A 15,322-nucleotide genomic window follows, 5' to 3' on the forward strand; every position below is an offset into this window, starting at 1 on the left:
CATCTTTTCTTCACGCAGTCTTTAGAAAGACTGCATTTCCCCACCTGCCTGTGCAGTCTGCACTCACAAGCTGCTCCTCCCAGAGACGAAATAGTAGGGGCATGTTGATAGCAAATTAAATTCCTTGTGTATGTTTTGATACTTGACTTCTGCTTTTAGAAAATTAAGTACATATCAAGTTCTAGGAGGCCAAGTGACATCTAATTTGAGCTCTGCTGTATCTATTTCAGTGACTCTCAGATCCTGGGAGAAGCTGCCTAGGTGACTTCCTGAGGGTGGACCTCCTACTCCCCGGGAGGGTGGCGTGGACCAGCTTAGGGGTTGGTTCTTCCTATGCAGTCAGCCCTTCCTGGCTACCTCCTGGCAGCAGGTTAACTGACACCTGCAGGGATCTTTCTTCCTTAGAAGAAAGTGCCAGGGGAGACAAGTAAGCACATGGGCAGTTTACCTTTTCCTGCTCTACCATCTAGAAGTCAAGTCTGAAATGTTTGTTTTTCTTCAAAATTCTTTAAGTATATGAGTATAAAGGTTTTTTTAGCCCACTTTTTGGAGACTGATAAATTTTTTATTAAAAAAAAAAACCTTCATTTTATAGACAGGGTCTTGCTAGGTTGCCTAGGCTAGATTTGAACTCCTGGGCTCAAGTGATCCTCCTGCCTCAGCCTTCTGAGTAGCTGGGACTACAAGAGTGTAGCACCCTGCCCAGCTGATATAAAATTTGATTTCTCTAACCAACAGGAAGCCACCTTCAGTTAGTGAAGATGATGAAGATGATGTCTTACTGTTTTTCTGGTATGAGGGAAATAAAGGATTTTTTTCTTTTCATTTCTCTACGGGATGAGCAACAGTTATTAGACTTTAAGTTATTGTTAGCATGGCTGAAATGGAGTTATAATAGTCTTTTCTCTTTTGGCTGAAATGATGACTGTTGAAAAGAATGTGGCACTGTCCATATTGTCCTAACTGGCCTGTTGTCTTCCGGAGAGCCCGTGTGGTTTGGTTAAGTGATCTGTGGTCTCAGCTACCCCAACTGGGCCTCCTTGTAATGATCGTTGTACCCTTTTGTCCGGTAGGAAGATGGAGATGTATCCTCACTCATGGACTGTACCTCAGGAAAGATAAAGCCAGTGAATTGAGGATTGTGGAGTATTGCACACGTTCAAGTGTCCTGCAGTGGGCACCATGACACTGACTTCAGCATGCCTAGAAATCACCATGGGGGCTTGTTAAGAGAGTGGCAGCCCCTCAGCTCTGCCCCCAGAATGACTGGGTTTTTGAACAGACTCCCAGGAAGTTCTGATATATCTGGTTGATGGACCACACTGATGGAACACTGTGGGAAAAGTGGGGTGTACCCCTTTCCCAAGCATTCTCTGTCATCTGCTTTTAGAAAAATAAAGTACATGTAGAAACATAGGAGGCTGCCAGACATACATAGGTGGAGCTGCCATCTGAAGTGAAGATGTTCAGGTCAATTAATTCACCCGTATTTATTGATTGGGACTGGGTTTTCTTTTTTTTTCTTTTCTTTTCTTTTTTTTTTTTTTTTTTTGAGATGGAGTCTCGCTCTGCCCGCCCAGGCTGGAGTTCAGTGGCGTGATCTCGGCTCACTGCAAGCTCCTCCTCCTGGGTTCATGCCATTCTCCTGCCTCAGTCTCCCGAGTAGCTGGGACTACAGGCGCCCGCCACCACGCCTGGCTAATTTTTTTGTGTTTTTAGTAGAGACGGGATTTCACCATGTTAGCCAAGATGGTCTCAATCTCCTGACCTCGTGATCCGCCCGCCTCGGCCTCCCAAAGTGCTGGGATTACAGGCGTGAGCCACCGCGCCTGGCCTGGGACTGGGTTTTCACAATGTTGATTGACCTGTGATCGTTAGGTTTGGGGAGGGCAGTGGAGAGACAGCTCCCTGACAGCCGAGCTTGATCTTCAGTGATGGCTGGTGAAAAGCCACTCCCCATAGTTTCCTTAGGGACTTGATATAGACCCCAACTGAAAGGTGAGCATCTTTCTGTCAGCACACGATCAGCCACACCTTGGTGGCACAGAGGCACGGGGTACAGAGATGTGTGCCTTCACCGCAGACCCACCTGTGCTGTTTGGAACTGCGAAAAGCCTCTGTCTCTCATGATAGGGAACTCTAGATTTGCAAAGAATTTCCCCACCCAGCTCCTCAAGCCTTTGGAGCACATTTTTATGGAATACTTCTTACCTCCTGGGGCATAACCCTAGCCTTGGAATTTTTTTTTCCAGTTTTGTTCTGTTTGCTGTTTTGTTTAGTTTCTTTCCAGTCTCTACTCTCATTTGAATTCTGTGTTTTCAGCTATGCCAGAAATTTTTCCCCCAGCTTGTCCCCTGCATGTATGATGATCCAGCTGTTATTTTATCATTCCTATCATGAGTCACTCTCAAAAAAGAGCAGATGATCCCAGATGTTGGTTGGGGGTGCCTCATTCACAGGGAGTGCCGAGCCCTCCTGGGAAGGATGCGGTTCTTCCTTGGTTGGTCTGGGGCTGTGGGTCACCTGTGGCTGGGGAGAGCCCGGCTGATGTCTTTGCACTCCTACTTGAGGCCCTATTGGAGGTTCAGGGAAGGGCCTATGCTCTGTCCTTTTGTTGTTTGGCTGTTGCTGCCTTTCTACCTCTGGTTCTCTCAGGTGCTTCGTGCACAGGGTTTGCAGTTGGAGGTGTCAAAAGCACACATTGCTGTAGATTACGGCATGAGAATTCCAGGGGATAAATGGCTTCATGCACAGGTAGACCTAGAGGTGCAGACCACATGCTGTTATGTCTTGTGCCTTCTCCTGTCCTGGCTTCTTGCTTTCTTCTATGGCTACTTCAATCATAGGTAAACTCTGACTCTGCCCCTGGGGTGTGTTCCAGCAGCTTAGCAACCCTGCTGGTTTCCCAGAAGTTTTAGGAACCATCCCGAGGGGTCTACAAGTGGTCCAGTCTAGATTCTTAACATATCACTGATCTAGCTACTGGTTGGGGGAACTGTGGGGCTTTAATTGGCTTGATCTCAGTCCTGGGCCTACTCCTGGCCAGTTCCGCAAGGATGACTGAAGTACTCTTTCCAAGAAGAGGGGGATTATGGTTGTTGCATAGGCAAAACCAACGATTCAGTTTTCAGAATGGAAATAAAATATTTGGTTTAAAGAACTTTACCTAGTTCTGGGGACTAACTGTAGAAAAATGAGTATTCCCTTTCATATTGAGTAGATACGGCTTTTAATGTGGAGGCTCTGAAGCTCCCAGGGCATTTCAGAAGGCCTGACAATTTCTGCATTGCTCACGGTGCTACTTCCCCAAGCCACCTCAAGCATTTAGTTTCTTGGCTGTTTTTTTTTTCTTTTGAGACGGAGTCTCGCTCTGTCGCCCAGGCTGGAGTGCAGTGGCCGGATCTCAGCTCACTGCAAGCTCCGCCTCCCGGGTTCACGCCATTCTCCTGCATCAGCCTCCTGAGTAGCTGGGACTACAGGCAGCCGCCACCGCGCCCGGCTAATTTTTTGTGTTATTAGTAGAGACGGGGTTTCACCGTGGTCTCGATCTCCTGACCTTGTGATCCACCCACCTCAGCCTCCCAAAGTGCTGGGATTACAGGCATGAACCACTGCGCCTGGCCTAGTTTCTTGGCTGTTTGTTGGAATTTTATTGACTCTGTGTGGCTAACAATTGTTATCTAACGTGCATCCGCACCCTTATTTCTTAGTAAAATGAATTATTAATTAATATAATTTCAAAACAAGTTTTTAGGGCTAGGGCTGGAGTGAGGAAGGTGTGGCTGGTGTGGTGGTGACCAGGAGCGTCTGCCTGGTCATCTCATCCCACGAATAAAGTGGCCATTCTGTGGGCCTGCTCAGCCTGTTTTTTTGTTTGTTTTGAGACAAAGTTGCTCTGTCATGCAGGCTGGAGTGCAGTGGCATTATCATGGTCCACTGTAGCCTCCGTCTCCTGGGCTCAAGCAATTCTCCCATCTCAGTGTCCTGAGTAGCTGGGACTGCAGATGTGCGCCACCATGCCCAGCTAATTAAAAATAAATTTTTTTTTTTTTTAAAATTTTTGTAGAGATGAGGTCTCACCATGTTGTCCAGGCTGGTCTTGAACTCCTGGGCTCAAGTGATCCTCCTGCCCTGGACTCCCAAAGTGCTGGGATTATAGGCGTGAGCCACTGCACCTGGCCCTATCCCTGTGACAGCTCTCTTGGAAGGCACAGAAAGGTTTGTTTGCCTTGAATAATGAATCCCACTTTACATCTTGCTGTCTTCATTGAAAAATATTTAAAGTTTTGACAGAATTGTATAAGTTCATGTACTTCATTTATCAGTTAGCATCAAATAGTTCTAGGTAATACCTGATATGATGATAGAACTGGATTTCTAAAGGTATATCTAGTTACTGAGGATCCTTTCAATTGTCAGTATGTAATTTATGAGAATAAGTTTTTGTTTTGTTTTGTTTTTTGCTGTATTGAGTCTAAACTTTTTTTTTTCCTTTTTTTTTTTTTTGAGATGGAGTCTGGCTCTGTGGCCCAGGCTGGAGTGCAGTGGCCGGATCTCAGCTCACTGCAAGCTCCGCCTCCCGGGTTTACGCCATTCTCCTGCCTCAGCCTCCCGCGTAGCTGGGACTTAACAGAGTTTAATGTTGTTTTTCCTTGTTTTGACAACCCTCCCACCTCCACCTCTAACATCCATATCTGGCCTGGAGGTTCTTTTTCAAGAAGTGATTGTGAGCTAATCACACACTTCCTCAGGTTTGAGTGAGGAGCCCAGAAGGTAACAAATGATCCTGTTTTAGTTGCATTTGCATGTGCATTAGTTCAGTCTCAACAAGCTGGAAACAAGAAAATTGGAAAATTGAGAAGGAAAGTTTGGAAAGTGGAGTGTGCAAACTGTGCGAAAAAGAGTGAGAACAAATCAAAACTCAGATTCTAGAAATAATAGAATGTGGCCAGGCGCGGTTGGCTCACGCCTGTCATCTCAGCACTTTGGGAGGCCGAGACAGGTGGATCACTTGAGGTCAGGAGTTCAAGGCCAGCCTGGCCAACATGGTGAAACTCTGTCTCTACTAAAAACACAAAACTTAGCTGGGTGTGGTGGCAGGCACCTATAATCCCAGCTACTTGGGTGGCTGGGGCACCAGGATTACACGAACCTGAGAGGCAGAGGTTGCAGTGAGCCGAGATTGCGCCACTGCACTCCAGCCTGGGCAACAGGGCGAAACTCTGTCTCAAAAAAAAAAAAAAGAAAGAAACAGACATAAATAACAGGTTGTGCTGTGGAGGGTGGTATATGATGTTTGGAGCTTGGAGCTTGCTCCTGGGATGGACTCATGGCAGATGTTTGCTGGGAGATGTTTAAATGTTTACAGCCAATCCTGTGGTTGAGGGGAAACAGTGAAAAATGGGGACCTGAGGTATCCAAGGCCAAGTGTGGCAAAGTAATGGAAGTCCAGATGTTCAGCTGGAATAGCTAGAGCTTTGTGCCCACTGGCACTGCTAGAGTCCTGCCTCATGGCCCACGCATCATGGACTGTCTTATGGTTGGAATCATTAGTTTCGGCCTCCAAAATCTTGCTTAGGTGAGGTACGTAGCCCAGTTGGCCTGGAAAATGAAAAGCCTCGGCTGGGCGCGGTGGCTCACGCCTGTAATCCCAGCACTCTGGGAGGCTGAGGTGGGCAGATCACGAGATCAGGAGATTGAGACCATCCTGGCTAACATGGTAAAACCCTGTCTCAACTAAAAATACAAAAAATCAGCTGGGTATGGTGGTGGGCGCCTGTAGTCCCAGCTACAGGCTGAGGCAGGAGAATGGTGTGGACCAGAGAGGCGGAGCTTGCAGTGAGTCGAGATTGCGCCTCTGCACTCCAGCCTGGGCGACAGAGCAAGACTATCTCAAAAAAAAAAAAAAAAAGAAAAGCCTCCAGTGACTTTTCTCCTAGTGAGAATTATTTATTTGTTTGTTTATTTATTTATATTTTTTAGAGAGGGGATCTCGCCATGTTGCCCAGGTTGGTCTTGAACTCCTGAGCTCAAGTGATCTGCCTGCTTCGGCTTCCCAAAGTGCTGGGATTACAGACATGAGCCACCACACCTGGCCCTTGTGAGGTGTATTAGTCTGTTTTCACACTGCTAATAAAGACATACCTGAGACTGGGAAGAAAAGGAGGTTTAATTGGACTTATAGTTCCACATGGTTGAGGAGGCCTCAGAATCATGGCAGGAGGTGAAAGGCACTTCTTACCTGGCAGCAGCAAGAGAAAAATGAGGAAGAAGCAAAAGTGGAAACCCCTGATAAACCCATCAGATCTTGTGAGACTTATTTACTATCACAGGAATAGCACGGAGAAGACTGGTCGCCATAATTCGGTTACTTCCCCTGGGTCCCTTCCACAACACATGGGAATTCTGGGAGACACAATTCAAGTTGAGATTTGGGTAGGGACTCAGCCAAACCATATCATGAAGATTTCTTTTTGTTTTTCTCTTTTGAGGCAGAGTCTTGCTCTGTTACCCAGGCTGGAGCGCAGTGGCGCCATCTCAGCTCACTACAACCTCTGCCTCCTGGGTTCAAGTGATTCTCATGCCTCAGCCACCCAAGTAGCTGGGATTCCAGGTGTGCACCACCACACCTGGCTAATTTTTGTATTTTTAGTAAAAACAGGATTTTGCCATGTTGGCCAGACTGTTGCTGAACTCCTGGCCTCAAGTGATCCTCCCGCATCGGCCTCCCAAAGTGCTGGGATTACAGGCGTGAGCCGCCACGCCAGGCCCTAGTGAGGATTTCTTAGCTCCATACCTCTCACTTCTCACCATCCGCCTGTGCTGAAAGCTGTTCCTGTCTATCAGCTTTAAGAAAATAACAGGCAGCCACACAAATTATATAGGCCTTATTTTGTTTTTTTGACTATAACTAGTATTTTATTATTTTATTAGCTTTTTCATTTTTCTTGAAGTTTAAGTATTTCAGAGACCATCAACAGATGTCCTTGCAAGTTAGTCTGTTAGAGAAAACCCCTGCCTTGGTCAACAGCCCCTGTTTGGAGTTCCTTTCCCAGCTTGTGTCTGGGAGGGCAGCGACACTTCGGCCCTTGCTCACAGGAATCACTGCCTTTTCTTTGCTGCCAAAGGTCTAGGAGGCTCACTGGGAGCCCTGACTGGGCCTCACAGCCTCCCTGGGAACTGGGCCCAGCTGGAGGTCTTCCGCTTCCACCTACAAAGTCACCAGATAGGGGAGGGCAGCAGAGCCCAGGGCATTGTTTCTCACTTAGGAAAGTGTTCTTTTTTTTTTTTCCTTAGGACATTCTCAACCATTTGATACCATTTTACTGGGAAGGATGTGGCCGAAGTCCTCGTTTTTTTCTTTCCTTTTTTTTTTTTTTTTTTTTTGAGACAGGGTCTTACTCTGTTGCCCAGGCTGGAGTGCAGCGGTGTGCTCTTGGCTCACTACAACCTCCGCCTCCCAGGCTCAAGCAGTTCTTGTGCCTCAGCCTCCTGAGTGAGCTGGGATTACAGATGTGTATCACCACAGGGTTTCGCCACGTTGCCCAGGCTGGTCTTGAACTCCTGAGCTCAGGCAGTCTGCCTGCCTGGGCCTCCCAAAGTGCTAGGATTACAGGTGTGAGCCACCATGCCCAGCCAAAGTCTTCGTCAGTGGTGAATCCTAGCTCTGCCCACTTCTCTGAGAAGCTGAAGAGTCATACCTGCTCTACATCAAATGGAACAACAAATAGAAGGGCCTGGTGGTCCCTGGCACATTGTAAGGCTCCTGAATATTAAGTACCTCTGATCATTACTACTACTACTGATTTTGACACATATTTGCCCTTTAAGCTGGGAAATATTCATTAAAAATTAAAATGTTTTTTTGTTTTTTTCTTTGTGAGGCCCGTTGTATCTTTGCCAGCAGCAAATGTTGCATCATGAATGAAAAACCTAATTACGTCAAATGTGCAGGCCACCGTGAAAAAGTTTTTATCCCTGGTCCTTTCACAGCCTTTGCAGAATATGCCTGGTTTTAGCTGAAGCCCTGTTCTGTGACTTCAGATAGAGTCAGATTCCTTGACATATTTGAGGGTGGAGAGAAGGTCTCCTTGGCCAGAGCAGATGTATGGGTTATTACCAGTGTGAAATTTTACGACCTGCCCCCTGATTGTGTGTGGAAGATCATACAAAGTGCTTTTTCCTATTTTGTCATTTAACACTAAACAGCAATCAGTACAGAAGACTTCTGTAACTTTCTCCCCACGTAACAAGCAAGCAGTCAGTTTTGCAGGACACCAGCTAGGTATCCTTCAGTTCTACTCTGATATTTACTTGGAGGTAGCTTCGGATCCCACATGTTGAGGGCCTGGTCCCACAAGACCACTCCCTCCTTCCCAGCAGTGCAAGTCCAGGCCTCTGGAACTTCTGACCAACCAGCTTCAAGTTGAGACCCCTTCTTTGGGTTCAGTTAATTCGGTAGAGTGGCTCACATATTTACCTATTTATTATATTTACCTATTTATTATAAAGGATATTACAAAGGATACAGATGAAGAGATGCATAGGCCAGGTGGAGGAGAAGGATGCAGAGCTTCCATGCCATACCTCGGTGTCACCCTTCAGGAACCTTCATGTGTTCAGCCATCCAGAAGCTTCCTGAGCCTGTCCTTATGTCTTTTTATGGAGGCTTCATTATGGAGACATGATTGACTAAATGATTGGCCATTGGTGATAATCTTCAGTCCCTCTCCCCTTCCCGGGACTGATCTTGCCTTGGTCTTTCTGGTGACCAGCCCCATCCTGAAGTTGCCTAGGGACTGCCAGCCCTCAGTCAATCATTCACATGCAAAAAGACATCACTGTGGAGATTCTGAGGATTTTAGGTTTGGAATCCCTGCCAAGTGACAGGGATGAAGACCAAGTACATATTTCACAATAGCAAACCCTCCTTTTTGTGTGATTGTGATGAGTAGTCATTGCATTTCCTGTGGCTTTTCCTTGCTTCTGCCACCTTTTGTTTACTTTTTTTTTTTTAATGTGCCCCTTACCCATCTGAGGCTTTAGATGAGGAAGGTAGGAGCTACCTGTTGTTTCTGTGGCAGAAACATCTTGAGAGTAAAGACCACCACAGGAGGAAAGGGAAGTGCAGGTTCTGGGCCTGGAGTGACCTTAGTCAGCTGACCGTGTGATTCCAGGCCTCAGGTTCCTCACTTGTATAGTGGGAAAAATAATCCTTCCCCTGAGGGTTTGCGGGGACAGCCAAGCAGGTGGTCAGGATGGTGGGTGGAGCGCCTTGCTTCCTATCCGGGCCCTAGCTGTCCTAATCTACCTGGGGCAATCCCTGGAAACTTCTAGGGACTCAGTTTTCCCATTTTATAGGTAAGGAACTTTCATCCCCTGCCAGACTGTGGCCTTCTTGAGGGCAGGGACTCTGTTTTTAACCTGTAACATTTATTTATTTAACAGTGTTCATTTCTGTGTCGGGCACAGTGCTAAGTGCTGGGTGCTCGCTGGTGATGAGGCAGATGAAGGTTACCAAACTTGTGAACAGCAGCCTCATGTCACAGACGTGGACCTCACTGTAGCCTGGTAAGTGAGTGTTATCTGGAGAAAGAGAGGGGATAGATGATGTGTTTGGTTGGAGCGAGTTAAAGGCTAGCCAGGGGTCTCAGTTTTCTTTGTGAAATGAGGGGCTGGGCTATAACCAGATTAGTTTTCAGGCTGTATTAGCTTGGGCCAGATGCTGGAGGCTTCTGAAAGCCAAGTGGAGGTCTTTATCCTTTTTCTAGAAGAGCTGTTAGGAATCTTTATAAATTCTTGAGCAGGGAAGGTCAGGCGAAAAGTGATTGTCAAGGAGAATTTTCTGGACATTTGGAAGCACAATGGACCAAAGCAGTTTTGAAGGTATTGACAGGCATTTTTGAGTTAAGTTAGACCTGAAATTAGTCTCTTTCTTGTCATAATGTGTATTTTTTTTTTAATTTAAATAAACTTAAAAAAAAAATAGAGATGGGGGTATTGCTGTTTTGACCAGGCTAGCCTCAAGTAATCCTCCCATTTCAGTTTCGCAAGTGCTGGGATTACAGGTGTGAGCCACCATATCTGGTCTCACACATAATTTTAAATCTGCCAAGATCAGCTTCCCCCAGCATTTCCGATTCTTCCACAACTGACTTTTGCCAGGCAGTGAAAAGACAACCCATAAAATAGCCATTCCAGTGGAAGTGTTTTGAAAATAGAGCAATAGTCATGATGTTTACTTCCTTTCTCCTAAAGGCTTAAACTTGAGTGTAAATTTTATTCATTGTTAACTGGTAATATTGATTTTATCTTGGGTTCATCCTGAGGAGGCTGGGTATGTCCACTCAGCTCCCCAGTTTTACCCAGTACCTGCTGCTGGACCAGTCTCCCACCCTCACAGGGGGCTTACGTCGCAGTGGAGTGGGTTTTCTCTTTCTCTAGGTCATGGCTTCCAGCTTTTCGAATCTGAGGCTCCAAAGGAGGAAATGACCATTCAGGGATCTTACTCCAGCTTGATTACGGAAACTGAACCTTCATAGGGTGCGCACTTAACAAGGACAGGAAAGTTTCTCTCTTTGAAGGGCTTTAAACTTGTAACAAAGAAAATAAAAATGACGACTTCGTCTATTAGACGGCAGATGAAAAACATTGTGAACAATTACTCGGAGGCAGAAATCAAAGTCCGGGAAGCCACCTCCAATGACCCATGGGGCCCATCCAGTTCTCTGATGACCGAGATCGCCGACCTGACCTACAATGTGGTGGCCTTCTCGGAGATCATGAGCATGGTGTGGAAGCGGCTCAATGACCATGGCAAGAACTGGCGGCATGTGTACAAGGCACTGACCCTGCTGGACTACCTCATCAAGACAGGCTCCGAACGCGTGGCCCAGCAGTGCCGTGAGAACATCTTCGCCATCCAGACCCTGAAGGACTTCCAGTACATTGACCGAGATGGCAAGGACCAGGGCATCAATGTGCGTGAGAAGTCAAAGCAACTGGTGGCCCTCCTCAAGGATGAGGAACGGCTGAAGGCTGAGAGGGCCCAGGCTCTCAAAACCAAAGAGCGCATGGCCCAGGTTGCCACTGGCATGGGCAGCAACCAGATCACCTTTGGGCGAGGCTCCAGCCAGCCCAACCTCTCCACCAGCCACTCGGAGCAGGAGTATGGCAAGGCTGGGGGTTCCCCAGCCTCCTACCATGGCTGTGAGTAATGGAAGTGCTTCTCACCCTTTGCCAGAGCAGCAGCAATGGGTGACAGGTGGGGTGGGTGTCCCTGGGCTTAGGGAGTGATGACCACTGCAGAGCTTGAACCTGTCCTGAGTACCCAGCTTTTGGTGGCCCAGGCAAATTGTTCTTGGTCTGGATTGAGTTTTGGTTATAAAGGGACTTTTATTTTAGTCCCTTGGCTGCTCTGGTTCAGGGGTCTCTAACACCCTTTGCTGCTCTGTGGGTCTCATTCTGTACATCTGGGCAGAAGGTGGGCAGAGGCAGGTCTTTTCTGCTTCCTTGTCAGAATGGGTCTGGCAGCAAAGAGGGTTGTCCTGCTGCACATACAATGGGGAGTTGACTCTGGTAGCCAGGAGGAAACAAATGCTCTTTCTTGATAATCTTGTTTCTTTAATCTCATATTAAATGTTTTTCTACCGACTGAGCTGCAGGTTTCTTGAATGGCTCAGTATTATTCTACTTCAGCAAAAAACTTGTACAGGTTGCTAGTGTGAACAAGGCCTCCCTTCCAAACATGCAAATGAGAGTTCCTGGTGATTTGGTTGCATGGCTGGGTCTGCATTGAGTGGGGCCGGTCTAGTTCTAGTTTTGCATGTTGGGTTAATATGGGTCTTTGTCCTATGGTCAGAAGAGGTTTCAGGGAACAGAGTGGAGTTCAGGGCCTGATGGAAGCTGGTCTCTGTGAGCCACATTGGCATCCTGGTGGTTCATTGGAAGTGGTCCCCCAGCAAGTGTTTCTCCATTTTCACAGTGCTGTGCCAGCCACAGTGTGGACCCCACACTCAAAGAGACAGGTGGCCCTAGTGGCCTTTGGGGGACAGGGTGAGGATGGAGGTGGGGGTTGTAGAAATTATATCTTCTGGCTGCTGAAACAAAAGTGCAGATCCCTAGTAACGCTATGTCAGCATAGCAGAAAACTTTTTTTTAGAGGAAGTTGTTTGTAGTTTGACAGACCTCAGTCAACCCTTGCTTAGTCAGTGTTCTATTACCAGACCATTTACTAACATTTCCTGCTTTTGCAGGTTTCGATTTGACATTGTACCGCCACCACTAGCATTTTGAGAAATGTGTTAAATGAGAGATTTGCATATTAAAGTCAGATTTCCTGCTTCTAGGAATTCTGAATTATTACCGAGCTCGGAGCAGGTTAACATATTCGTGTCCCATATGTAGTTGTCATTTTTCCTTCTTAGTTTGAACTGCTTTGCTTAAGCAAAAGTTGTGACTTTGGTTAAACCTCTTGAAAACAATTTAACCTTAATCTCCAGAAGCCTCAACGTAGGGTTAAGTTGCACCAAAAAAATGAAGATTGTCTTTTAAGAAGTGAAATTGTTTTATTTCTCTCAAGGACCCTCTCACAAACCCCCAGAGAGGCTCCCTGTGGCTTGAATTGGTCCCAAACTGTCTTGACTTCCTCTGTTCCTATGGCTGTGGCTGTGGCTTTGATGCAGGCCAAGGGGAGCTGCCATTCTTTTTATGTGTTTTTCACAGTCATTATTCTCAAGTATCCAGAGGATGCTAAGCAAGGAGCTGAAACAGCTTCATGTTCCATGAGCAATTTGTGGAACATTGCAGATGCAGGGGTGGGACAGTGGGGGTGTAGGAACCTGGTTTGATCCACCCCTCCTCCTCATACCGAGTCCAGGGCCTGTAGCCATAGGTCCTGCTGGGCTAAATGATACTGCCACAGTTCCAGCTCTGACGTTTTTGGTTCCCTCAGACCTTACGCTTGAGCTGCATGTTCAGGGTCAGAATGTGGTCAGCGGGCTTTTCACAGCTTCCACCGCAGTGGGCTGCGGGGTTGACCCCGAGCAACCTTGGCCTGCACCTCCTGCAGGGGCTGCTGCGCACCCTCTAATGGCGTGTCTCTCTCTGTGTGTGTGTGTGTGTCCCTGCCCCACAGCGCCTGAGGCCTCGCTGTGCCCCCAGCACCGCACAGGGGCCCCGCTGGGTCAGAGTGAGGAGCTGCAGCCACTGAGCCAGCGCCACCCCTTCCTGCCGCACCTGGGGCTAGCCTCCCGCCCAAATGGTGACTGGTCCCAGCCCTGCCTCACTTGTGACCGCGCAGCCCGAGGTGGGACGGCGGTTTGCTTTTTTCCTTACTAGAAATGCTGGGCAGCTTGCTGGGGGTGTGCTTGCCATGCCAGTACAGCCAACTCTCTCCCTGTCTCCTCTGGGCCTGGCGGTTTGGCCTCCAGCAGGCCCAGGAGCCCTTTCTTCCCCTCTCCTGGGAGCTTGTGGCCTGGTTGTGCTCCCTTCCCAGGATCACATGTCACTTGCTGGAAGTTCTGTCAAAAGGTTAGCAGGGAGCTGTTCTTTGGGTAAGGCATGGGGTGATGGCCCATGCTCTCCCCATGCTCCCATTCCCTGACAAACTGGAGGGGGTTCTGCTACCTGTCTGGCCCACCCATGGTGGTGGGTCAGACACCTTGGCTTGTTGGACCGGAAATGTGTGATTTAAACCTCACAACGCCAGACCAATGTAAGATCCTCACTGGATGGTCATTGGAAGCCATCATCCTTAATGCAGTAATGTATGCCTTGCCCTGAATAAAATGGGATTGTTTTTTTGCTTCCCAATTAACTGCTTTTCTTCCTGAAATCCCCGTTACCATGGAAAACAGAGAGTTAGCTGTACTGTCAATTCTAGGTCATGGTGTTTGAAGATACCTAATTCAATGGGTAACTAAAAATGGGGCTTCTCTTTCTACTAATTAATAATGCATCCTGATCAGAGCCCTACAACTGTAGCAGGTTAAACTGAAAACAGATTTTCACTGTTGCCTACAAGAAAATGCTCTCAGTCTAATCTACCTTCGGTCCCAAGTGGGGTCTCTGCTACAGAGAAGAAAGGTGTCTGTTCTCTTCTACTCTTCTTACAAGAAGGGGCACGACAGAGAGCTTTTGTGCGACTTCCCTGATAAGGTGGCCAGCCTTTATTCAGCCCTGGAAACAGTTACTGTTCATTCATGCCTCATTAATATTACAGCTTGTTTGACTTGGGTATTTGTGTGATAACTATATTTAACTCTAGGATATTTCCCTTCATGCCCCTGTTTTCCCCTAACAGTTTATACAGGATTTTGGCTTCTTCTAAACTGACATTAGAAAATGTAAGGAAGGCCAGCTCTGCACTGTAAAGAATGTAAATGATAAAACCATGCGTTAAAGGGTCACCCAGAGGCATTGGAGTTACATGCCCATTTCACCCCACCCGGACAGTCAGGGGCTGCTGTTCTCAGCAGGTCCCGCAGAACTCTCCATGGAGTTCCCTTTTTGTTTTTCCTGTGTTCTACCCATTTGGTAACTGACAAGGTCTGTTTTGAGCCTTGGTGGCTAATTCTGTGTTCCCCTGGCCCTCTAGCTCTCCTGCTGGCAAACTGGCTTTCCTGGCGTGTTAAATACGGCCTGGCAGGCCTGCAGGCTGGCCGTTGCCCCCTGCTGCAGCTGTCTCTGGCCCTGCCTCTGCACCTTTGCCTGTGCCATTCAGTTCTCTCTGCTTGGATATCGCTCCTACCACCTGCCCCCTGTTCCTCCAACCTGACAAGTTGCTTAAGGTATCCACCCCATGTGGATTTCTCTTGTCCTTGAGCCCTGATAGGAGTTGAAGATAAAAATGAGTATTTTTTTCTTTGAAGATTTCTCATGCCCCAGATGAGTTTTGAGCAAGCAAGTGTTATATGGGTTGCATTTCTTCCTTTAACTGTTGGGTGTGGCATCCTCTTCACATCTCACTCCCTCCCCGTCAGAGGGTAGGGGGCTGTCGGAGTGGGGGGCAAAGACCCTGGCCATGTTTCTTCTCTGTTCTTTCTTGATGCTTCACAAAGCGTTGAGTATAAGGTAAGTGCTTAATCTGTGCACACCAGTGGATTTGTTTTGAGCACACCTTGGAAATCGGCAGTGGAAAAGTCAGAACGATGCCAGCCATTCAGAAAACTGTCAGGTGAGATGCAGGCTGTGATTCAGGAGAGGTGTTTGTGAGGGGTACATTTGAGACCGCAGACCCCACAGAGGCAGAGGAGGCAGACTGCTCGGAAGCCCTCTTCACATGAGAGCAGCCACAGCCAGGAAGGCCTCTTGTGTGACTGGC

The 15,322-nt window shown here is 47.5% G+C and overlaps 1 protein-coding gene across 4 annotated transcripts in view; it reads left to right on the forward strand.

Moving 5' to 3' along the window:
* EPN2 (epsin 2) overlaps window positions 1–15,322 on the forward strand; it is a 100,548-nt gene that overhangs the window by 36,244 nt on the left and 48,982 nt on the right. For 2 of the 4 annotated variants that reach the window (XM_003912446.4, XM_009189848.4), the window contains exons 2-4: window positions 9,448–9,570; window positions 10,444–11,208; window positions 13,136–13,306. In XM_003912446.4, coding sequence (XP_003912495.1) covers window positions 10,614–11,208; window positions 13,136–13,306 — 766 coding nt within the window. In that variant the 5' untranslated portion in view covers window positions 9,448–9,570; window positions 10,444–10,613. Of the gene's footprint in view, window positions 1–7,587; window positions 7,757–9,447; window positions 9,571–10,443; window positions 11,209–13,135; window positions 13,307–15,322 lie in introns of those variants that run through there. The other 2 variants (XM_009189847.4, XM_003912445.4) reach the window with 2 other exon arrangements.

The sequence above is a fragment of the Papio anubis genome, chromosome 17, assembly GCF_008728515.1.
Source record: "Papio anubis isolate 15944 chromosome 17, Panubis1.0, whole genome shotgun sequence".
In the NCBI taxonomy this organism is placed as follows: domain Eukaryota; kingdom Metazoa; phylum Chordata; class Mammalia; order Primates; family Cercopithecidae; genus Papio; species Papio anubis.